Consider the following 26,571-nt stretch of genomic DNA (forward strand, 5'->3'; position numbering starts at 1 on the left):
CGACATCAGCACCAAAAAAAGTATCGGTTGGGCTCTTCGGGTCACCGTGGTTTATACCTCAATGGAATAAAAAACTCTGTGAGCTGCAAGGACCTTACGAGTATGTGCAAGCCATCAGGTCTACACGTACAGTACATTTTAAAAAAAATTTGTCTTGGAGATCAAGACAAGTTGAACATACTAGATTTTATACAGATCTTATGTTGTTTAGTTCCGTGTTTTATTAAGCATTTTGTGTGAAAGATGAACTGCTAAGTTTAGCACAGCAGACTGAGAACGCATAGGGGTTGTCATCAGTTTCACAGTCACACTTCCTGTGAGTGAGGCAAGATCAGTCTCAAGGTTTCAGCAGAGAAGAGCAATCCATGCACCTTGTTCCTGCTAAAGAGACATCTCGCCTGTCAGGCAACAGCATATTCTTCAACTATTTTACTTTTAATATATCCTGGAACGACACAGCTAAGGGGTTACAGAGGTTATCTGTGGAAATTGGTAAGTACATTTTAATCATTTGAATTATTAATGTAGCCTTAGGCCCACCTTATAGCCACTTTGGATTAATGCCAAATGGGTTTATCCACATAAAAAGTGTCATGGAAGGCAAATCTTTATACAGACAACTTGGATATAATTGAGGGATTGAGACATTCCCAACACCACAACTAAACCAACCGTGACCTAAGTGCCTTGGAGCGATTTGTGACTGAGAAATTATTGTAAAGTTGATTAAAAAACTAGAAAAAAGAAGTAAGTGAAGAAAGCTATTACTTTCTTGATTTAACTGAAGTGGAGAGATGAATGCAAGATATATGCAGCAGTTGACTGTAGTTCCATAAATATACATAGTATATACCCTTGAAACATCTGCCTATTTAGGGACATTTTGAGGGGAAACGTTGCAACACCAGGTTTCATTTCACAACACTATGTCCTTTTTTGCTCATTTCAACCATTTCCTCATTTGGGGCATTGCTTCAGATTGTATGCTGTGCATCTCTGATAAAATTAACTTCCTCTGTTCTAGCTACAAAGACACAGCAACCCAACAGAAGCCAGAAGAAAAAATGATCATCAAGTTTGTAAGCCTCATTTTTACATGTTTGCTGCCACAGACAGCAAGCAGCACAGTAACATCTGGCCAGAATCACATCTTCACAAATGTGATGACAGGAGGGCTAACAAGACAGGAGGCGTCCAGCCTAGACCAACTCTCAGAGATCTCAGGTCGTGGTGTCACACAGTCTATCATAGTTGATGTGAATCCAACAGTTGAAAAAACTACAAAACCCATGACTGAACCTTTACTGCAAAGAAGTCCTTCTAAAACTCCTTCAACAACACCTTCTCAAACATCCGTATCAAATATTCAAACAGCAGCAACTCTGATCAGTTCCACATTATCTCAGTTAAACAGCTCAACAGAAGACATGAAGCCCACAACAGAAGTAGACTTTCAAGTCTCAATATCAACAACGGTGGTAATCCGTTCATCCAGAAACCCAATCACGAAACATTCAATACTAATGGGCTCCACCCCAAGCCAAGACACAGGAAAGACAGTGACCTCCCAATTCACTATTGATAAACTTCCCTATCCATCTACGGGTCCAACACAACCTACAGACCTCATCTTGACTACAACCACATCCACCAAGACTGATGAACACAAGTCTACAAGTACAAGTACAACCACAGGTGGCGATTCTATGCAGTCCACAGGTTTATACGTGACAAAGAGACCGTTCATCCACAGCACCAAGGCAAAGAAAAGACAGGATTCTCCATATAAAAACAGAAAAAACCACAGCAAAGCAGTGGCAGGACTGATAGGTGGGGCCCTGGTAATGATGATGGTCGGATTCCTGCTCATTTATATAAAGAAACGGAAGCTTCAGAGGCAGCAGATAACAACTACTGATTGGGCTGGTCCTTCACCGTTTCTAGAGGGTGGAGCTGACAATGGCCAGGTGACACTAAGGTCATCTAACCGAATTTCTCTCTCCAGCTTCCTGCCTCCAAGGCTGTCCAAGAGGTTGTCCTTGCTCCCGGAAACAGATGAGGAGTTAAAAGACATAAGACCAGGAACTACGTTTGGAGATAAACATAGAGAGGGTATATCTGATCAAGAGGAGGATGGAAATGATGGACAAGACAGCAATGGGGGTGCTGTAGTTGTTACCGAAATAAGAAACACAGGAGGAGCTCCAGAGACTGCTGAAAACTCTGTCTCACTGTCCTCTTCGCAAACTACCGACCCACTATCCAAAGATAACAATTTGGAAGCTACAAACCTCAGTGAAGCCCATCCTGCAAATCCCTCTACTCTATCTGGAGCTGTGGAAAATGCACAGTTGAATGATAACTTGGGGCAAGCTTGACTAAACTTAATACCCACAGCCCCCAACACATCCACTTGCATTGGTTTGTAGACAGTTTCCTGTGTGACAGAGAACACAGGAAACTGACTAAATGACTAACATGACATGAGAAGTGATGTTTATGTAGGTTGCTATAGCAAAGAGGAAGAGGTATAACACATCAGTATAATATTAACAAAGAAGATAAAGAAAATTACAAAAAAAACCCACTTCATCAACTACAACTACATAATTGACAGCAGGAAGAAAAGTATCCACATTCACATTTTTAGATCTTCAGTTATGCGTGATGCACAGGGCTCATCAGGCAGTGCACAGCATTATGTCACACAAACGGGCCATGGAATGACACTCCTACACTGCCACACAACCCTGCTAGTAATCGTTGCAAGTCCTGATTCTGTCTGAGTGATGCCTTAGAATCATAACTCAGGTTTCTGGAACATTTACTGTAAGTCACCCTGCTTCTAAATTCTATTTATCAGCACATTAACTGCGTATTTCCCCATCACTACTTCAGGAATTCTCACACCAGACCACTGTTGTATTTTCCTTGTAAAAATGTCACAAAGACCTGAAGAGTGTAAATCTACAATGCTTTCTTCCTAACATCTTGTCTGCCCTCCCCAACCTTTGGAAAGTATTACTGGAGAAAATGTGACCATAAGACAATTGGAGGCAACTTGGTATTCATCTAGCAGCTGATAGAAAAGAAGAAGGGTATATGGGGGTGAAAAAAGACAGTAACACTTTGTCTTAAGTATTGACTAGTAGCTGTGAATGTCATCAGCCAAATAAAAACCTTTGTGTTATCTACATCTTGGGTTAGACATGATGAGAAAAAAGGGTTGCCTTATGTTTTATCTGACATAGAAGTTAGAGTAATGTGGCTTGAATAGTAGACAAGAAACATGGTTCAATACCCTCTGCACAAGAGTTACACATCTTGTCTAAATCATGTTTCAAAACAAAAGACCACATTTCTCAAAATCAGTCATATATAGTCAGTTATGTTTGAGGCCTGTGTAATAAGTTAAAACAATGGCATTACATATTGTGTGCTTACAAGAGAACTTGTTCTAGTGTGTCTAAAACACAGACCCAGCACTTTTCAGCTGCATCTACTGCTGACTGTTATGGGTTAATGCTTTCATATGTTAACAGCAATGTTCGATATGGTTACATGATTTTCATAATGTGCCATTTGTAGGCTGTAGTTACTAAAGTGTATTTAATCTAGCTGTTTGGTCATCTTTTTCCTGATAAAGAGACTTTTGTTACATTTCTCTAGATGTGTATTTTTATATTCTTAATTGATTTTGTGTTTCTTTTGTTGTATCTGAAAAGAATTCTGAATGTTAAGAGAAGACTAAAAGCATTGTGAAATTGGTTTCTGCCACATGTATCTTAGTGGTTGTGGTTTTAAAAGTCACATTAAAAACAAAACCACTTCCAAGAACCAAATTCTAAAGCTGTACATTACATGGTTGCTTCAATGAGTTTAACTGGAGAAGATAATAAAACCTGGCATACCAAGGACAAAGTAAATGACTTCACTGCAATTGTATTTATTTCAATTACTGTGTATACTGCTATTTAAGCTCAGCCTAAGATAATAGTCATTTTACTGACTCCGATGTACCAACCTGACCTTTATCATGGAGTGCCATCATGTGTTTTGTTGTTCTAGACAAAGAACAGTTATTATGTCATAAACATGAACATGTCTAATTGAATCACGATATATTTCAAACAATTCTCAATTTAAAATAGTTGTCATTAAAAGCATCATTTGTTTTTTATTGTTTAATACACATTAGCCTCCAAAGGCTTTTAATATTAAGTCACAAGATAATTGTTATGATCACAGTTAGAAAGTCACTTAGCCATCAGGAGCTCAAGCTGATTTCTATACACTCCAATGCTTCCGTAGGAAGTCATTCATATCAAATATCCCTAATGATCACTTTTCCCCCATCCTATTTATGAAAAATGTCACTGTAGAGCTCAATTAATTGATCTTCTAGTAATGACATAGTGCCACCATATTAAAGGGGAATTCTGGTATTTTTAAACCTGGGCCCTAGATTTACAAGATTTGGTGTGTTAATGATTCATACTTGCCGAATTTTTTACAGCCAGTCCTGTAGATCGCCTCAGCTGCCAGCCACATCAAGGCTGTGATGGCTGCATCATAATCCTTTGGGGCAACAGAGACGGTCAACGTTCCATCCACTTAAAGTGCTTGCTTTTGCCACTGACAGGCTGGGGTTGTTATTCTTCGTGTCAGACTCACAACAAGACTTAAGAAAAGGATCATAATGTGGTCAGAGTTGGAGTTTACCTCGAAGAACTGCCAGCAAGAATATTTCCAGTCATGGCCTACCATTAAACGGATTCTGACAATCTAGATGAGGCAATAACTGTAACAATTTACCTCTCGCAAGATTTCAGGAGACTTGTGTTTCTGGTTACAAAAAGGATCTTTTTATTCAAAAAAGGTTTCAAAAAGGTTTATCTCTGTAGGAACTGTTTCCATAATGTTGTCAGACACTTAAAATAATGAACAAGCTCTTTTAGTGGACATTATTTTGACGGCTGGAGTTGCCCCAAAGGATTATGATGCAGCCATTGCAGCAGTGTTGTGGCTGCCAGCTGCGGTGATCTACTGGACTGATTTAAAAAATGTTGGTAAGTATGAATCATTTACACACCAAAACATGTATATAGAGAGCCCTAGGTCTAAAAAATGTAAATTAAATTTAAAACATTTTTCAAATTCCCCTTTAAGTTGATGTGACAATCAGTTGCCTATTTACATATTCAGCTGACACAGAGCAACATTTGCATTAATTTGAGCAGAAAAAAACATTTCTAGTACATTACTACTACTTACATTATTAGTGGTAAGAGTGAAGATAACAGTAATGTTGTGAGCTGGGCAGATAAACAAAGAGCTGAAAGTCACTATGAAACTCAGCTAACCAGAAGGGAGCTGCACATTCAGCTGATAACGTTCTTAACTACCAGAGACCCTTTCATATTTACTCACATTGCCAATTCATAGATTGGAATTACAAAAGTACTAGGGCTGGGCAATAGTCAATATATATTGTTATTGTGATATGAGACTACGTATCATCTTAGATTTTGGATCATTATGTTGTGATATTGCATAAGGGTTGTCTTTTCCTGGCTTTGAAGGCTGCATTACACTAAAGTGATGTCATTTTCTTTACTTAGCAGGCTGTTCTACTTGTTCTAATACTTGCCTTTACCCACTCAAACATTATGTCCACAATACTGATTATAACCGATTTAAAGCCTCATTGTGTTATTATTTTGTCAAAGCACCAGTAGTCATTGCTACAATACTTTCACAATAAAGATATCGAAGTACTTGGTCAAAAATATTGTGAAATTTGATTTTGCCATCCTGTCCTGAGTGCTTTAAGGAGATTTCAAAATATCGAGATATATATCGTGCATTCCAATATAGCCTAAAAATATCACATTATTTTATTTAGGGCATATCCTCCAGCCCTAAAAAGTATGCATTATAGCCACTTGAATCCAGGCAGTACTTGGAAACAAGTCTGATAAAAGCAGACACTGAACCAAACAATATATCTATATACTGTATGTATACAGAAAGTCAAGCTAAAAGGCTTCACAAAGGAAAGAGGAAGTGGATAGTTGCTGATAATTCTGTGCGGGCTCTGTGATACACCAGAGTGACACCTTTGACATTACACTGTCATTTTATCCACTGTTAATATGTTAATATAAAGTGTGTATAAGATTGCATGTGCACAAGAGAGAGAACGATAGAGCTGCTGAAGCATGCTGTTTCAGTGCACACACACACACACACACACACACACACACACACACACACACACACACACACACACACACACACACACACACACACACACACACTTCCAGCTCTTGCTTGCCTCATCAGCAGCAGAGTGGGCTGGCTCGCTGCTGCAATTCTCTCGTCTCCCTCTGTCTCCCTCCCCTCTATGCATCTCCTTCTCCTAACCCACACCTCCAGCTGCATCTGGAGCCTGCAGAGCTGTGAGCAGTACAGGGCAGTCGCTAGCAGGCAGCATGTTTAACACCAGGCAACAACAGCCAGAAAAAAGAGACTGAGACCACTACCTTCAACCATCAGAAAACCTTTAAAGCATAAGGGAACTGGAGGAGGAAACAACAGGAGAAAAGGCGAGATGACAGATCGACACTAGAAAGGATGAGGTGAGTGATCTGAAATTCAAAGATAAGGAAAAGCGTACGACCCATATACACCTGATGGGAAGGGCAGTGAGCCATCTCATTCCGAATCCAGCTAATGCAGTACTACTAGCTGGTACTGTGTAATGTTCTGCTGGCTCATGAGGAAACTACTCCTAGCTCATTACAGCATTTCAACAAACACACATAGTGTTGTAGTGATGTAAGGCACAATCACAGCAGGGCATCAACTGCCATAAACCGAATAACGCAACAGCACAGGGACTTTTATGGAACACATTTCAAGGGTGTTAACATGTTCCACAGTTCTCTCTCATCTCATCTCATGAGATGAGATGAGACAGTTCTGTCTTTGAAAACACACATGGACCTTGAGTGTTTAGCTCAGAACATCTGCAGTCACGGACACAGTGTATCGTCCTAAATGAACTGAGTCTCACTGCAGCACTCGGAGCTCCGGTCCCACTGGCAGAGCTTCAAACCGGTTGGCATTCAGGATGACTGGCACCCTTATACAATGCATCAGGAGCAGAAAAGCTAAGCTATCTGTCTGACTCCAGAAAAGGGACTGGTCCTACCAGGAAGCCAGATGGATAGTCTGGATCTGATATGTTTATATTCAAAACAGTCAGAATGCTCTCCATTTCTGCTGCAGTTCACATGCATCAAAGGCTAATTGTTCTCAAACTGATGATTCCATAACACACACCATTAGTGGTATTACATTGTTATGACAGCTCAAGGCTCACGTTAGTCATATACAGTAGCTCAGCTAGTCCAGGACTGTAGCCTCAGTTTTTTGGTCAGAATGGAAGTTTCAAACTAATTATTGACACTGCAACAAAGTCTCAAGGGGGAGGGTAAGTTCAAGTTTGAAGAGGACTCCAGTTTTTAGTGCAAGAACTTGATCTGAGCATGTGCCATGCCTTCAAAATGTTGAATGCTGAATAGGTGGATTGTTAGGCCACAGTTGAAGATTCCCAAAGACAAGACCATAAAAAATAGAAGACAGCATAAACACAATTTTAAGCTAGAATGGCACTCAGTAGTGCGCATACCTCTGTCAAGGCAGTCCCCTTTTGTACTCACTCATAAATAGCAGCCACCTAAATACCCCTATCTTGCAATGTTAAAGAAAGTGAGAAAAGAACCCTGAATCCGTCAATCCCCAGATCTGAACCAAAATTTAATGGGGTCGATTCTGGGCTGAGATCCATCCTTGATCCAAGTTTTGTGGAAAGCTGTTCAGTAGCTTTTGTGTAATCCTGCTGACAAACCAATCAACCAACAAACACAAATGAATACGGGTGAAAAGGTAACCTCCTTGGCATAGACAGCAAAATATTGACATCATAAAGCATTCAATTCCGCTGGTGTATATTGCTTGGTTAAAATAATTCTGAAGCCAGCACACTAGATGATTATCTGGACCAATAACAAGCAATCAGAAATATGTAAGAAATCCAGTTTTCATACAACAGTATCACAATGGGGCTGTTTACATTGAGAAGAGAGCAGAATTTGAATTAACCCAGCTCTAATAATTATAGTTGCCTTAACATATATTGAATTTTGAATCCATTACTCATCAAAAAGTGTAACATGATACAATCTATTATCTTTTCCAACAATCAATTCAAGATGCGTAACCTATTTAACACTCCTCTCCCACCCTCTAGAGCCCTGAACATGCCTGCCTGCTCTGCCTCCCTGCTCTGCCTGCTCCTCCTGCTGCTGTGTGGGCTGTTGGGCGATTGGGTGCTGTCTATCTGCCCTTCTGTGTGCTCCTGCAGCCGGGGACACCGTGTGGTTGACTGCTCCTCGCGGGGCCTAACCAAGCTACCGTCTGGTCTGCAGCACAACATCCGCTTTCTCAACCTCTCCTTTAATAGGTGAGTAGCTGCAGCTCTGCAGTGTCATTTGGTTAACAGTGTGCTCTTCCACAATTACTGGATTTCTGTATATGCAGGAGGTATAAGACTGTAGTTCCACAATCATAAAGCAGGTCCCAAAAAATCTATTCTTTCTAAGAGAGGTGAGGGTAAGGAGATATTGAGACAGTGACAGGAGACACTGTGTGGATGGTAAAACAGCCCACTGGTTGAAAAAGCAAAACTTTTAAGGGGTTACTGACTAATGGCCAATTTAATTTGCAGTTTGCTTCCCTACCAAAAAAAGGTGAAAAAAAATCTTCAGGGACATTTGCATGTAGCAGTCTTATGGCTATTCATTAAATTCTAGATTTTTAAATCTTTCTTAAATCAATACCATTTAGTTTACAAGCTAGCTATGTTGACTCAAATGATACTGTCTAAGCCTACTGTCTAAACATGGCTTAATTTGAGAGACGAGAGCAGCTTATCATCTCATCAAATGTTTTCACATGCACAATGTTAGGTGTGAGGATGATAAGAGTAGTTATACTGTAGTGGGGAAGCACTTCAAGTGCATCTATGGAACTTCTAAAGGGAGTAACAACTCATTCTCTTTTTACAAATGAAAACACATTAGCAACTTCAATGGGACTCAGAGGAGCACATACCTCTGCCAAGGCCCAGCAGTCCCCTGTAATTCAATCAAACCTAATCTCTGTCATTATTTCTGACATTCACATTTCTCAATCCCCATTTTATCAGCTGAACATTGTTGGTAGTGGCATTCCATCCCTATTTGTTACCGTATAGCGACAGAAAACAGACCATCCTCTGTGAAAATTTATTTAAATCTGCCAGATCTGGATTTTTTTTAGGATCTGTATTCAACTGTACTCACTTATAGATACAGTACAAGAAAGTAAAAATTCCTGGATCATCCCTTTATCTGGATCCACACCAAAAGTTAATGGGGTGTTTTCTGAGCTGAGACTCATCCTCCGTTTAAGTTTGGTGGAAATTTGTTCAATAGTTTTGGTGTGATCCTGCTGACAAACCACTAAGCAACCAACCAACCAACCAACCAATCAACTACCAGACATGGGCAAAAACATAACCTACTTGGTCATGGGTACTAATAACTGGTTCTCCCTTTCTTGGTCAGGTTTAAGCAGTATCTTTTGATGGCTAATGTTAGCAAACTGAGTGTAGACAATGCTATGTAACATCACCAAGTCAATTTGCTGACTTGCTGACTTGCTAACTCTTCTCTACAGTTCCAACATATTTCAGCATTTTCCATTTAACACTTATTTAAGTACACAGGCAATCTAAGTTACATTTACAATACACTTTATCTTCCATGATTAGTCTGATAATAAAATGAGATACCTTACGTCATGCCGTCCGAGTTCTCTAATAAACAGTCACTAGTGTCAGAATAAAATCAAACTTGTTTACTGTCTATATACAGTGTATAAATATGTTTTTTAAATATTACACTCTCCTGACAGCTTGCAGGCTCTGGATGGCCAGCTCAGTCAATATGCCCACCTGCGAACCCTGGACCTGTCCTACAACCGCCTGGAGAGCCTGCCCTCTTCCTTACCACGCTCTTTGTGGGACATCAGAGCGGCGGGGAACCATCTACGCTCGCTGGACAAAAACGACACGGCTTACCACTGGAACCTGAAAGTACTGGACTTGTCAGATAATGAGCTGGAGAGAGTGGTCTTCATCAACAACACGCTGCCGAGTCTTCAAGCTCTCAATCTCAGTCACAACAGGTTTTGGACTGTGCCCACGAATATGCCGCACCACTTGGAGAACATTGACTTGTCGCATAACTATCTGGCGCAGATCCTGCCTGGATCACTGGATCGGTTACCAAGGCTGACTCACTTCTATTTGCATGCGAATCGCTTCTCCTGGTTGCCTGAAGGGATCTTTGATCAGCTGAAGGTGTTGGAGGTGATGACTCTTGGGGATAACCCCTGGGCTTGTGAAGAAGAAGAAAACATAACAAGGCTCCTGAGATGGGCTGAGCAGACCCGAGCAACCGTCTTCGGCTGCCCCTGTTATACAAGACCTATCTGTGAGAAAACCCATTCGGCAACACCAGGGAGGGAGTGGCACTCTGCACTGTTTACAGAGCCACCACTCTGGGTTAACAGCAGAGGTGAAGGGCATGGTGTCCTATCACCTGCAAGAATTGCAGAGGTCACATCTAGTTACCAGGCAAAATCTGCACTTTTCGAGACAGGAGTATATCAGGACAAAAGAGGAGTGAATGAATCTGGGGACCACATGGAGTTTGTCTGGACATCTTCCACAAGTTTGGACAGTGTCTCCACGTACACAAGCACAACAACAAGACCACAGTCTTCAACCAAGAAGCCTAAAGTAGCTAACTCACAGAATAATGGTCAGGGAATTCTCATGGAGACTCCACAAACTGTCACCCTGACTATTTTAGTCATGGCAACAGCATTAAACACCATGTGAACTACCTTGACAGGATACGGAATACACTACTTCCCAGATTATTTTGGACGATGAATGTGTGATCAAGTATCTCCAGTTAGCAGCTCCATTTCCATTTCTCCTGAATAAACTGTAGCGACTGTTACTGCCTGCTTTAACCATCATCAAGTGTATCACCATCTCTTCTACAAGCTCAACATGTGAAATGTGACAATGTCTCTCAAAATCCTGTACACGAACATGAACTGCATAAACCTACAATATCTGAATATGGTTCAACTCGAGTGCTAATGTCAATGCTCAACTCTCAGTATAATGCTTGCACACTGACAGACTGCTAGGATCTACACTTTCTTCATTGTAGTGATGCTTGTGCCATACTTAGTTTGCTGAGCCATTTAAAACAAGACTGACAATAGACATTACATTGTCCCTATTTGCACACCAAGCTGCCTTCGTCAGCGAGTAGTAAGGAGCCTAAAAATGTCTTTACTGTACAACAAACTGGATAAAGGGATTACAAAGTAAAATAGGATAGTCATAGGTGGTTCTGTCTGCTGTGAAAATTGAATAAATATGAATATAAATCCAGTACAGTTCAATAAGTCCTCTATGATGTAATACAATGTGCTACAAATAAAATTCAAAAAGAAAAACCAAAGCACAAGAGATAAATAATCATGTTGAAAAGGCAGAGTTAGACAGCTACATTTATTTGACAGTTTAAGTTACTAGTTACTTTGCAGACTCAGATTATTCAGTGTTGATAGGCTATAACTTGTGACGTGTACCTAAGCAGATAGTATTGTGGGCAGGACATTGATTATTGGAGTATTGCATTTTTATAAATGCAATAATCGGTCTATCCATAAACATACGGTGTGCATATTTCCTTTCACACAAAGGAAAATCAGTGGAAAGTCAGTGGTGGCCAGTGGACCCTGAGCTAAAAATATTAAGCAGGTCAAGGGGCCTGAACTATAAAACTATGCATAGGTTTCACGTCAAAACATGGTGTACGGACGAAACACAGACAGTGCTTACGGACAAAAATATTCTGATTCGTAACACAGTGCGAATGCACGTCCTACCACAGTTTCCTTTTATAAATCACAATCAACCTCGAAATGTGGCGCACCGTTTGCGAGCTTCATGTAACACCCACAGTTGCCTATAAATAGTCAGTGAAATTAATATTCATTCACATTGACTGCATGAAGATGAACACGGAAAATGCAGGGAGAAAGGGTAGGAAAGGAAATTTCACACAGTGTTAAATCAGGGGCGCCCATCAGCTCAGTTGGTAGAGCGGGCGTCCCATGTACAGAGGCTTTGTCCTCGCTGCAGCAGCCCCGGGTTCGAGTGTGACCTGAGGCCTTTTGCTGTGTGTTCCCTTGTTCTGAATGAGTTCACCGTTCGCATTCAAGTTGTGATCAAACATTTATTCACACGAACAAATGGGACAGTTTCTATTATTTTTTGTTGCTAGCGTGTTGGTGCTGCAGCTGAGCACACCAGCCCAGCATCTCCAGTGCACCCCAAATGGTTAGCAGCTTAAAGTTAAAGGAAATAAGACTTGTTTTATGTGGCTTAAGTACACTGAAAGATAATTCAGTCAAAATTACCCTGATTGTAACTGACAACGAACAGGAAAGCTATATGAAACAATGAACCCGAGCCGAGGCAACATCGGTAGAAAATAAATTACTCCCATTCTGCACGTTATTATTTATGAGAATAAATTCCATAATATGAAGGGATAAATTAATTATAACAGAACGTTTTTTATGGGGTTATTATGCTTCAAAATATGTCCCAAATAATGTTTTTTTGTTTGTGTGTTTACTGATTACACTTTAATAAGACAAAATATTAATGAAGACGAACCCAATGCTCATGACAAATAGAGGTTTTTCCAAGATCCAAAAAATAATGTATGATGACAATTCCTGGACAATTCCAGAATTGCTTTTATATGGGTTTTTTCTCTGAGGCTCTTATCATACAGAGCCTCCCCGTGCACACTTGTCAAGAAAAACCACCAGGGGTAATTTACAGGAGACTAATAAATCACCCTGCTTTGTACTGAAAGCTCAGGGTATTGCAGCCATTACAGTGGGGTTTCACTGTGTGTGCTTTGGAACTGGGGTAGATTTAAGAGGCTATGGGACACAACACAGCAGGAATTCACTAATCAAACTGAAAGTTGTCAACACTGGAAAATTTCACATATTACACCACAGGGTATGTTTCACCACAGGGTTTGGTGGAAACAGATCATCACACTTGTCTGGCTAGTAAAAGTTCATCAAACAGATACATACAATAGCTCAAAGCACAACCACATAACATAAGGTAAGCTAAGAGAAGATGGGAAGTGCTGAGGAGTTTAAGACAGCCAACTAACATGTCAAGTTGAAAATCTTTACTGGTGCCTGTAAGCACTCCCTACAAGGTCTGGGCATGCTCCTGATGAGTCAGCGGATGGTGTCCTGGAAGATCTTCTACCAGACTTGGATCAGGGCATCAGTGAGCTCCTGGACAGTCTGTGGCGGTACTTGGCAGTGTCGGATGCATGGATACATAACGTCCCATAGCTGCTTAATTGGATTTAGGTCAGGGGAACAAGAGGGGCAGTCAATGGCATCAATGCCTTCATCGTCCAGGAACTGCCTACAGACTCAGCCCACATGAGGCCGGGCATTGTCCTGTACCAGGAGGAACCCAGGGCCCACTGCACCAGCGTAAGGTCTGACAGTCGCTCTGACGATTTCATCCCGGAACCTAACAACAGTATGGGTACCGTTGGCTATGACATGAAGGTCTGTGCGACCCTTTAAAGACCATCACTGACCCGCTGCCAAACTGGTCATGCTGGATGATGTTATAGGCGACACAATATCCACCACGGCGTCTCCGGACTTTTACGGCTGTTACATATGCTCAGAGTGAACCTGCTCTATCTGTGAAGAGAACGTGGTGCCAATGGTGGATCTGCCAATTCTGCCAGTGTGAAGTGAAAATTAGACTTTACGGTAGTGCTACAGAACTTCAGAGTGGACTGAGTGTTTTTGTATTTCCAGCCACTCCAACAGACTGAGAAGTTCTCTCTAGTCGATGGCAGTTAAAGAAGTCACATTCTCCTGTTAAACGTTTATTCACATGAGATCACTAATTTTGAGCTTATGTATGTTACATTTTTGAACCAGGACCTTCTTTATTCGGATCAGGCAGCTCATAAAAAATAAGGTGTTTTCAGATTTATTCTAATTTGTCAGATACATATTTATTGATTGATTTTATCGCTTTAACTATTTTGTCATGCTGATGGGGCATTTTATCTTACTGTATTACATAGTACCAGGGTTCCTATTTTTCTGGCCACTTTGTGCAGTATAAGTTATATTTATTGCTTTTGCAAGTGTATTCATATTACGCATGCAGAGACACAAACAAAATCCTAAAATGGCCTGTCACTAAAATGTCTTCTTCCACTTCTAAATAACAGTCTGACAGTTGTAATGGTTTGGTATGTTTGAGCATGTTTTAGAAGAAGCATGGAGTCCTAGGTCTTACCTGCGGGCCACATAGTAGAACACTGGGTTCCCAGTCTTGGAGGTTCCTGCCTGGTAGAAGATGTTGAGGGTCTTTAAAGCTTTGAACTCCTCCTTCTCATGGACCTGGTGCCTACAAAACAAAGCAGAGAGCTGAGGATCAGTCACACCTATATTAATTTGACAGGGTCTATGACCTGGTGCTGTTGTTTCATTAGGTTGTATTAGAGTAAAATGATACATTGTTCTATCATTAGGTTATATTTTTAATCCCAGTGGGAAAATCTGTTCATAGCATTTGACTGAATATGAATTTGAACTGAACTGAAAATTCACTGAACCTCTCAGACTGTTTCATTTATGAGTTCTAACAAATTGTTATCTATTCCGTTTTCAGTTGTAGATAACCAATTGGCTTTGAATATCGTCACAAAAATTCCCATATGACAGTTAAGATTTTCAGAAAGACTGATGAAGGGAAAACTTCTCTGAGGACAACACAGTGACGATTTGAAAAAGAGCAGCTATAAAAGCAACTTGGTATGAACTTCAAAGCATGAAGTCATGGTGACTGGCTTGGAGGAACAAAAGAGGAAGAGGAAACAGACCTAAACACAGGAAGCCTTTTTAAAAGGATATCTTAAAGCAACAGAGGTAGCAAACAAACTCTTTATTCGACCTTTTGTCACTTCTGAGTAAAAAAAAATAATGTAACTGGGAGAGCCACAGCATTTGCTAGCTGTGTAGCAGCAATGTTTTTCTTAAGTGCCAGGAATGAGTTGGTTAGAAACAAAAAACACCCAAAATCTATTTTGTTTTATTATTGGTCAGTCACTAAGAATGCAATGCAAAATGTAGTTTTTTTTAGACATCAAAACACTGATTTGAGAACCAGAATGTCACAGAATGTTGGCTCTACTGCAAAAAAGTAAACAGTGAATGTGGAGGAATGCCAATGGAGAACATGAAAGCTTCCTGAAGTCTTTCTGAGATTATAAATCAGATGCACATTTCTTTGAGTGACTGATGAGGCAGTAGGTAAGTTGTAAAACACATTTGCCACTGAGGGTTCATAAAGTGCACACAGCTTCACTCCAATCAGAAGAAGTCATCATAGCAATGAGTGGGCTGAGTGTTACAGTCGCTAATCAATGTCACTCCATCCATTATATATTTTAACTATATAATGTACTGCAAGACATGGCCACTGCGCGCATTGTAAAAACAAATTTCTCTCTTGGGGACAATGACAGGGTTCTTGCACCATTTTAAAAGTCAAATTTAATGCTTTTTCAGACCTTTTTAAGACCTCAACAAATATAATTTAAGACCCAAAAATGTCATAACAATTTCTCTGGTAGACAATACTCAATTTATTTGATTGTAAACACAATCAAAGCTCACAGTTGGCATTTTCATTTTTTTTCAATTTAATTTCAACTTAATTGTGATAATCGCAATTATTCTTTTGTTATTATTTGTTATTTTAAGGATTTTTTGCTTATACATACATAGTCTGACTGTGACATAGACTGTGACCTGAATAGTATAATAGTATGCGATTTCAAACACAATCGTAATGTTACTCACACTGAATGCCCCATGGTCCCTAACAAAAAAGTATTTTTGCAGAATTTGCACATTGCCTCATTGTTGTTTTCAGCCGGTGCCAACCACCTCCTAAATACATCCTCTTCCATCTATTTGTTGTTAAATTTGCACTTCCCCATCTTTGCATGTTTAACCGCTCACCTCGACAAACGGGTAATGGCGACATGCAGCCCGAAACGGCGGAGTTAATCGCGGAGTCTCATTTACTACATGGTCTTTGTACTAAATTAATCAAACAAATACACACTATCAGATGTTTTATGGTGGGCCACTGTGCTTTCCCATCGGCATTAAACGCACCGTCTGGAAATGTAATACCTACAGCAAATTTACGGTAAATTTAATACAATTTAAGACCTTAATTACCCAGATTTTAATTTAAGACATTTTAAGACTTTTTAAGGACCCGCGGGAACCCTGAATAAAGTCCATCTGTCTATGTAATACTAAATATCAAAACTACAGAATAAAACAACAATTTGAGGCTCACCATGACTTGACATCTACTGGAGACTGGAACCTGATACACAGGTTCGTGAGGACATTATGTTATGTTACAGGCTGGTAGATATTATACCTGGTCATGAACTCCTCAAACTTGGAGCTGGTCAGGTTGAGACTTGACCAGTGAGTGTCAGCTACAGGTTTGTGTTCAGGGGGTCCGAGATAGGCCAGCAGAGTAGCCATCTTGTCAAAAGGTCGCCTGCCGACAGCCTTGTGGTCCCTGGAAATAAGATCATAATGAAGTAATAATGTTTCAAATGAGTTCAGTATTGAGATTATGTGGCAGAACTAATTAGTGTTCTGCTCTATCAAATAATCTATTCTGACCTGTTACTTGAAAGGTACTGGCCAATCCTCTCCTGGTTGTTCCAGAGCAGGCGGTGGAGGGCCAGCACATTGCCGTCACTGATAAAGGACAGACTGTGGTTGACTGAGTCGCTGGGCGGAGAGTCAGATGCAATGTCTAAGAAAAACCTGGGGTGGAGTGAGGAGAGTACACAATCAACAGATGATACTTTACACCAGGCACTTCACTGCTTTAATCAAACATACTCTGTGGTGGTCTTTGACACTAGTGATGTTGTAGGATAATGTTGTCATTTGAAGGGTTTCTGTTCTTGTACATCATGTTCTAGGACACCTTTAGGGTGTGTTGCACCAACAAAGATTAATTTATTCTTAAATTAGTTTAATCAGAGTTTTGCAAAACTAGTTTTAAATTGAGTAAATCCAGATTTAAAATGAAAAGATCTTCTATTATCCCTTATGATTTTTCGTTTTTTCCCCCCCTTTCCTTTCCTCCAAAGTCTGTGCAGAGAAAAGCCATATTAGTTTGAAGGCTCAGCAGAAGCTCTAATTTCTCACTGCTGACTATTTAGCAGACAGTAGCATTGTGTAGGCTAAAAAGGTCTCCATCCACCATCTGGAAACTGAGGAAAAAAAAGACTGATGGGGATCTTTGTGTTCAGAGACTGAATGAGGTCTGTCGCATCATGCTCCAAGTGTCTTACCTCCTAGCTGAATCAAAGTTGCTCTTCACAAAGTCATTAAAAGGCCTCATGTGCTCTTCTTTTGTAAACAGAACATGGTTTGCAATGCTCTGCAGAATCTGTAAGGCAAGACAGGGATACAGTACACGTTTATTTAAACAATACAACTGCTAGTCTAAGCAGGCTTTCACCTCAAGTAAGTGTCTTGCTTTGAGTCACGACGTGTTTGCCGTCACAGTAACTAGCCCAATTCTTGTTCACAGCTAAAGAAGATAAGTTGGGCTTCTGGGTTTCTGAAGTATTGCTGTCTCATGCTATGATTGTGCATGTACCTATTGCAAGTAGCCACTCACACTATGTACTTGATTCGTATAATTACTTCCCAGGAATTCTTGTCATAAAAGAAGTTTGACTTTGACACAAAACTGTGGATAACTTATCATAAAAGGATGTTCATTCCTTTTTCTTCCTGCTATTTTTGGTAGTGGTAGGACAGCAATTTCCTGGGTTCCTACTCATTTTCTATTTCAAAACTCCATACTCAAATTTCTAGATTTCTCTGTAGATTTTTCAGACCATATTTGACATCTGAGAAGAAATAGCTTGATGTTTATTATGTAAACAAGAATGGCAATCAGTTGAGTGCATACCTCTGCCAAGGCCAACCAGTCCCCTTAAGTTCAATCTAGCCAAATCCAATATCAAACTGGACAGCCCTGCATCACTCGCAAGTTGAAACTGCCCACAACTGCATAACCATAATTTAAGATCAGCAGATCTAGGATCTCCATCAAGTTGTACTCGCTCATAGATATCAGTCACCTAAATACGCCTGATTATTTTTCAGCAACATCCATGCATCATTCCCTGAGGAATTAACCAAAATGTCAACAAAAAGTCCTAAAAAAAATTAAAAAATCCTGGATCTGCCCATTTATCCAGATCCACACCAAAAGTTAACCTTTATTCTGGGCCGAGACCCATCCTTCCCAGTTTCGTTGAAATCCCTTCACTAGCTTTTGTGTATTTCTGCTGACAAACCAATATACCAACCACCCAACCAACCAACATGGGTGAAAACATAACCTCCTTGGTGGATGTTAAGTTGAGCTGCAGGCCGTGCCCGTCTCTGCCTGAGTGCATCAGGTTTGGGTATGTCTCCAAGCCTGAAGGCAGCTGATTGAGGGCACCAGGTGAAGACGATCTGGTAATCAGGGGGTTTGGAGGCACTCACTCACAGGACAATGAGGTGTGAGAGAAATGGTTGGAGAGTCTGGACTTGGGAAAAGGGGACTGCAGGACTAAAGCTTGGTTCAAAGAAGGAAGAAGGAGCCGGTGAGCTTTCAGTTATGTGTCTGTGCTGCTTGCATTGAGGTTGTGGGCTGTGAACTAATTATGTGATGAAATTCAGGTTAAAATGTTATATATTTAATATCATGTGGGTTGAAAGCACAGTTAATAAGGTGGTGTATTTTTAAAAAGTATTCAAGCTAAAAGTAGTTTGATAAAGAATGATGTGTGTATTTACAGGAGTTAAAAGCTGAAAAGGGTTGTAAGGTTAAAATCATCATTAGATAGTGCTTTAAAATGTATTTAATTCATTTGGGGGGTTTAAGTATGGGTAGTTTCCACTTATTTTCAAGATTTATTTCTAGTACCTTAAAAAATAAGTAGCTGATTTTGGGTTATGTTGATTGATTATGGATTCTTGGGTTACATTTTTGTTGACCTTTTTTTGTGTGTTTAAGGTTTTTCACTTGTTATTGGCCTTGGCAACTTTCAAATAAAAGAAAGAAAAGAAAGAAAGCTGAATCTTGGTCATTGAGTGAATTCCAGTCCAATCTTCTGAAGCAAGCTGCCTTTTCAAGTGGGGGAAGCTGCAGGTTAAACCTCAAAAGAGTGAGGGCCACTTGACAGTGGAGGTAATATGTGTTTTTAAAATCCAACTGTTAACATGCATGTTACTTTTACCCATTGTCGCTGTTCAGTCCCAATCCTACGTATAAAGTTGGACATTTAACATTCCAAAGAGGAAGTAAACAAAACAGTACTGACTACACTTAGATTATTTCCCTTAAAATACTGAAAAACTATTATTACGCTATCTGTCCCCCCATATTTTTAAGCATCTTTTATAAATAAAATCCAAAAAATGAGAAGAAAAAGTTTAATAATTCAATGTTCACTCTGTACGTGCAGCCTTGTTTATTCACTGAGTCCATGGAAAGGATGATGAAAGCAGACATTAAAGCTATAGTGCGTAACTTCTACGTGTCTGTAAATATCCGTTTCACCCAAGCCACTATAAGAGGAGATGATACAAGGCTGATTAAGCCGTTCGGCTCCTCTAACATCTCGCGGTACTTTTCAGTATTTGCTCTTTTTGTATTTACTGTCTTGGAGCGACATTCCCACGCTGGCGCACAGGAAATGACGCGTTCTACTCTTTACCTGACAACGAGAAGGGAGGGGGGAGGAGAGCGCTGCTAGCAGCAACATGGCGGAGAACCCGAAGAAGCGAGCAAGAGGTGGATCCGAAGTGGTGGATCCTACTAAAAAGCCTAAAAAACCTTCACGTTCGGCAGAAGGTATCTTGGCAAAGAAAGAGAGTGACAAAAGGAGAAGACAAACGCGGGTTATCATCGGTGTCGCTTTTCCTCGATGGAGAGCCCTGAAGGAGGAGATTGGACTGAGGTCCGACACGGATACCGTGGAGAGCTCCACTCTAACACAGAATTTACACAATAATTACCTCTTCTGAAGAGTCCATTTTTCATTTTTACATCGGCTGTTCTTCAAAAATGCTGTTTAATCGCATACGGTGGTGGAGGGGTAGCGGTGGGGAGGGGAGGAGTAGCGGTGAGGATCTCCATGGTTACACCAGGCCATACGTCATATTGAGGCGCCGGCCGTGTCATTGTAATAACGCAGAATTCCTTTGGGGGGGTAGAAGTTACGCACTATAGCTTTAAGGTATGGTTTCCTAAAAGATCTGTTTATTTCTGTTTTCTAAAATCTGTTTACTTATAACTTGTAACTACATCACTACAAAACTCATACATGTTCAGACAAGCTTAACATTTGGTTGTTTGTGGCTCCATGTATATATGCATTTTAAAGACACTGCTGCATATTCTTTCTAACTTATTTGGTGCAGTAGGAGGCACTTGGGGCAGAGCTGTTTTGCAGGCTGGGACCTACAGGTGTAAAGGCAGCTCTGTGTAAGAGTGTGTGCTCAGCCGCATGCCATACTTCTTGTACTTGCTTCAATGACATCAAGCTTGCTCTGGGTCGTGCTCTCTCACACAGTGGTAAACAGTTTTTGTGGCTGCTGGCTCAAAACGCCATGAGAAATACTCTTCTTGTATTATCAATTTATTTTTATTTATTTATATTTTAGCAAACAGAATAGGGGCAATAGTCTGAAAACATACTTTTTTCCATACCTATCCAGACCTGGAAAATACTAAAGTCTAACTGCGTACTTTTCCACATAAAAGTTGCCATCTCTGGGATAGAACTCACCTACCAGACTCTCAACATTAGCAGTTTTGATGTGTGCAAGTGGTTACAAGGAAATGTTTGATCATTTTAGCCAAACTGCCACCAGATTACAGATTTTGCCCTGCATTTTCTTCACACCAATTCAAAACAATATTTGACCAGTAAGCTACCATTGAAGCATTAAAAGTAGCTGCAGCTGAAACATCAACCCTGCTGTATTACCATAATGACTGCATTTCAAGGTTGGACCATAGCTACAACAGTTTTGTGGTGGCATTAATGAGGTTTGGAGAAGGAGACTTTGTTCCCTTCATAAAATATTCTTCAGTATACAACCATCACAAATGACACAATCAAAGAGTCCTGCAAGGACATTTTGCGGGAAATGGGAGTACACTTTGGTGAGAATCCCTGGGAAATGGTATAATCTCATTTCCAAACATTCAATCCACTGTACACCAAGACTCGGGTTTAGTTTCAGCACCGCTGATGTTGACAAAAGCTTGTAAAGTTATGAATGTGACATCAGTAATAATTTGTCTTTCACAGTCACAATATCGAATCTGATAAAATATATAAATTTTACATTTTTGTAAAAAAGTTCCTAAACTGAAATTTAGACACACAAGGGTAAGAAAGGTTAACATGTAGTGAGTAAAGATGGATCACTTAAGATTCCACAGCACTAATAAGATTTATTGTGTTAAAACTTCACGTCAGTGTTTTTCCCTCCTCTCCCAACCCTAGCATAGCATTCATTGCGTGCTGCACTTGTTTTTCTTGTCCTTCCTCTTTTCTGTGTTTATTGGCAGATTTAAAACAAATCGTAAAGGAGCTTACTTCTACCCACTGTATCGGAAAGTGTAGATGCTGGGCTTGATTAGTCCATCAAAGCAATTTGGCTATGTATTATCTATATTGCTCGGAAATAATTAAATGGAAACCGATAAATAGCCGATCATAAAATATTTCCCAATATCATACCAATAAATTATCGACCTAATATATATCGTGCATCTGTAGTCAAAATCATTTTTGTTGTTGCATGCTTATCAAGCATCTGTAAAATATTTTCATATGAGCAACTACAACTAGTTATCTAGTAGATTTATTTCTCCCTCCGTGACTATTTTTTCCAAATGCAATTACACAACAGTGAACTTAATATTCAGTTTCCCTCTAGTCATCTCATATTGAATGGCCTTACCTTGGACATGAGTTTGAGACCCCGTTCTATCCTGGGCAGGGGCTTCTTGTCCAAGATGCCAGCCTCATAGGGAGACACAATGGCTGGGTTGACGAAGCGCAGAAACATGGCACTGCCCACTGCACCAATGCTGTTCTGTGGGAACCGCTGACTCACAACCTGTTTGAAAGAGGATGACGGGAGCAGGGGAAGACATAGGAGGGGAAAATAAAGGGGAAATGTGGAATAGATGGAAAAGAAGGGAAAGGTTTGAGCAGGGAACCAGGTTTGAGCAAATGGAAGGAGAAAATATTGAAAATAGATTTAAGTACATTAAGAGCCAAGGAGGGAATGATGGGAATAACAAAATATGTATCAACATGTGTAACAGAGTGGAGTAAGGTGAGCCATTATGAGAACAGTAAACAATGTCAGGTTTAGGAGGAGGAACAGTGGAGGAAGACATATGAAGTGAGACTTAGACACAATCTCAGTTCATTTTGGGCTGTAACAAGCGCAAGAGAGGGTCTCACTCGAGCTGCAGCCCAAGAAAAAAAAAGAGAGGAAGAGCAAGACAAGAAACCCAACCAACTCCTCTCTGTTGGTGAAGAATGAAAACTGGAATCATCACAAAAAAGAAGGCGTGCCATGATACAGATGAGCCATGAGTTGAGTTGTGAAGCAGTGGACAAGCATCCAGGTATATAGCAACCCGCACATCACATCTTGCTTTAAGGCAAAGCAAGGACTTGTGTGACATTCCAGAAGGCTTACAACAATAGTAAAAAGTTCCAGAAACATAAGTAATTTAGTAAAGAGAATCATTTTTGTTTTAAAACCCTGATTTTTTTTGTTTGTTTTTTTAATATCCGTGTATGTCTTTTCCTTCCTGGAGTTTTCATTGCTTTCTGTCACTGCAGTGGGCACTGTGGACAAAGTTATAGCAGGCGACTGTAAGGCCACTCATGAAGCTGATGAAGACAAGAAAAGCCCTACTCTTTGTTCAAACTTTTACAATGGCTGCATGTCTTCTTTTTGCAGCATGTTTGTTGTTTTCTTCTTCCTCTTGCTCATATTTTAAAATACAATCGCAGGTTGCTGTTAGGTTCTTGAAAGAGGCAGAAATGGAGATGATTCACTTGGGGCACCACAGATCAATTAATCATCATCAACAAGATTTTATGTGCAGCTAAAGAGAGCAATGTTTGAAGAAGCACACAGCAGCCCCAGCTAAACTCAGGCTTGATTCCAACCTGTCTGATCATTGATGTTACTGACCAGTCAGACTTCCTTGTAGCAATGTCACCGCATTCCCAGATCTATGCGATCTAAGGGAGTACAATGTTATCATACCTCATAGAGATGATGGCCAAAACTACAAAAAATAAGATCCACATTGAAATTAACTGCAATTTTTCTTTAATTGACTATCGACTAATCTAATTTAACTATATCAGCTATTTTTTTTCATTAAGGTGCACCAGCACATAATTTAGGAGCACCCAGTGGCAGCCTACATTTTAATTACACTTCTTAAAAGATTATCTTGATTGTTAACATGAATAAAGATACAGATAAATGCTTTTCTTTATTTAAACAGCAAAGGCATACAGAAACTGATAACCTCAACTGTTTAAAACATAAAGTTAGAAAGTGCTGATGTTTAAAATAAACTTGAACAGTTTAATCTTAGTGTAAAAACTATAGTGTTTTTTCCTCGTCTTTAATGTGTAGCACTTGTTAAAGTATTTGCGGATTTGTTTTGTTTTTTTGTTGTTAGAAAATATTTTTGAAATCTGACTTGCTAAATATCAGGTGCACAAGTGCAACTATTGAAAATGTTTAGTCACAATTGAGAGATTTTTGGGTGCATGTGTGACCAAAACACTTGCACCCTGGAGCCCTGCAATTGGCTACAATGAATTCCACTGGTTAATGTTGTCACTCACGAATCAGTTCAAGACTGATCTGTAAAGTAAGGGCACGTTGTTACAAATATGAAGACTACGAACAACATCATACAGAAGGAGCCATGTCCGATAAAGGGAGTATTGATATTAACCCACAAAACACATACAGTATCCAAAATTTGCATGCATGAGCACACACAACCATACATTCACTTTCCAACAAACCAGAGTTCGTCCTTATGGAGATTTGTCTCTTTTCAAGCACATTTTCAGTTACATAAACTAGACTGAGATGGCTTTGCTTTAACTACAAAAGTAGTAAAGGTATTTGATGAGATCATTCGGTAGAATGCATGACACACATGTCAGCACTGTTCAATAACTGTGATTTCATACAGACTGGTGGAGCAATCTAGCTCAGTACTAACATGTTTGCAGCTACACCTCCTTTTAGTTTTACCTGTCAGTCAAGTGCTACTCTGATGCACTGGAACAATATCATGTGACCTGTGTGTGACCTTGAGGCACTGTGTAGCTCAATTTTGACTGTACTTCACTGTGTTTTACAGCCAAAATCCAACACTGCCAAATCGACCTAATCTACAGCTGCTGATTACTGCAGATTTGTTAAGTAATTTTCCAGGTTTTCCAGGAAACTGGGAACCCTGCTATAGCTTACAAATGATGCAATGGTATTGGCAAAACAAATGTTTAAAGCACATTGCATGGTATAAGTGGAATGACATAGGTGTTTTCTGACAGATTAAGAATAATTTAAACTAAATTACAAATGAAGTATTACTAATAATCCTAAAGGAAATATTTACACTTTTGCCTTGTTTTCATTAGATGACAGTAGACTGAATAGCTGCATACAAATAGGAGGCCTTGTAGAAAGAAATCAATACATAACTGACTTCATGAGAGTTGTCTAAAAACTAGATTCTCTCCACATTATCCATGAATACCATTATCTCAAGCTCATCTCCTAAGGGTCCTGCTGACTCAAACCTCATTGTCAGATATATATACTGTATCTCTCTCTCTCTCTCTCTCTCTATATATATATATATATATATATATATGTATGTCAGATCACTTATCATTTCTGTTTTCATTGAGTCATTCATCACTGAAAGGAAATACTTAAAACAATGATAGAGATCAAGTGAAAACATTTCACCTCATACACTGTATGACACTAGTGGTGATGCTGCCCACTATGACAAGATTAACAGAGAACTTAACTACTATAATGGCACTTTATTAATACTGTGCTACTGTGAGAGAAGAAAAAACAGTGAAACTGGAGTACTGTTGCACTCCCACACCATTCACTAGTTCTGTGCAGTCTACAGTACAGTGATCAGACATATCGATAAAACGCGGCGCCACTGCTTAAGCTAGAATGAAAAGGTCCGTGAATTTAGACGGACCGAGGTATACTGGGGGTCTGTTTTGGTCCGCCAATATGACGCCTCGGAGGGTACACTTTCTGCCACCTCCACTGCTACGTAAATCCAAGGCGTCGATGTGCCGGCAATTGCGTGACATGGGTGGAGGTGTCTATGACATGCACTGTTGTGCGACCCACAGCCGGAGTTTTAAAAACAGGAAACAGCTGATCACAGCTGTCAGTTCATCACTTCATCCGCGGACGTCAGGATGAGCCACTGGAAAGCCGCTGAAGATCCGGGAGATGCCAACCATCACAGCCGAGAGAATCGTCAATAACCAGATCACTGTTCACGCCTACCCCAGTGGCGGCTTTTTTTGCAAAGGAGGAATATTACACCTCCGTTTCACATAGACAGGCGGCAGATTGCAGCCTTTACCTGGCTGCAAATGTGGCGCATTTTCTAACTTAAAGGGCTTCATGCTAACCAACGGTGTCGTTCACGCTCCGTGCAGCGATCGTTTTGGAGTCTGGTCTATTTTTTTCGCGTACCGCGGCCGAATGTGTCAAGCCAGGCAGGAAGTCAAACAATGCAACAACGAGAGAATCCGGTCAATTTTCAAAATAAAACTATTTTCAATAATTAAACACCTCGATGGACGAATGTGATATATGAGTGTGTGTGTGTGTTGTGTTTCTAATCAGAGCACGAGATGAACACGTACAGGCACACGCGCGCGCGCGCACACACACACACACACACACACACAGACAGAGACGGCGGAGTTGGTGAAGATGGATGATGTGAAGTTGATTGTGGAAGTGGAGAAGTACAGGGAGTTGTGTGGCCCCCAGCATACATTCTACAAGGACTGCTCCAACACTCCAAGTGTGACTACAGAACAGCCGAGGAGCAGAGCCGCT

At 40.2% G+C, this 26,571-nt stretch overlaps 2 protein-coding genes across 7 annotated transcripts in view; one reads left to right on the forward strand and one right to left on the reverse strand.

Moving 5' to 3' along the window:
- nf1a (neurofibromin 1a) overlaps nt 1–26,571 on the reverse strand; it is a 224,814-nt gene that overhangs the window by 36,549 nt on the left and 161,694 nt on the right. For all 6 annotated transcript variants that reach the window (XM_084350867.1, XM_084350866.1, XM_084350865.1 and 3 more), the window contains 5 exons: nt 22,363–22,521; nt 17,673–17,770; nt 16,990–17,136; nt 16,736–16,882; nt 14,570–14,680 (listed from right to left, as the gene is read on the reverse strand). In XM_084350867.1, coding sequence (XP_084206993.1) covers nt 14,570–14,680; nt 16,736–16,882; nt 16,990–17,136; nt 17,673–17,770; nt 22,363–22,521 — 662 coding nt within the window. The remainder of the gene's footprint in view (nt 1–14,569; nt 14,681–16,735; nt 16,883–16,989; nt 17,137–17,672; nt 17,771–22,362; nt 22,522–26,571) is intronic.
- Nucleotides 6,377–11,574, forward strand: omg (oligodendrocyte myelin glycoprotein). Its single transcript, XM_084350964.1, has 3 exons — nt 6,377–6,641; nt 8,318–8,530; nt 10,024–11,574. Exons 1-3 carry the CDS (start codon nt 6,637–6,639, stop codon nt 11,012–11,014), a joined length of 1,209 nt encoding a protein of 402 aa, XP_084207090.1. The 5' UTR covers nt 6,377–6,636; the 3' UTR covers nt 11,015–11,574.

The sequence above is a fragment of the Pagrus pagrus genome, assembly GCF_965226575.1.
Source record: "Pagrus pagrus genome assembly, chromosome: 4".
Lineage (NCBI taxonomy): Eukaryota > Metazoa > Chordata > Actinopteri > Spariformes > Sparidae > Pagrus > Pagrus pagrus.

What these genes read in the sequence shown, in the direction of transcription:
- omg (XM_084350964.1), top strand. An exon ending in CTCAACCTCTCCTTTAATAG is followed by an intron (nt 8,531 to 10,023) that starts GTGAGTAGCTGC and finishes CTCTCCTGACAG; the next exon opens with CTTGCAGGCTCTGGATGGCC.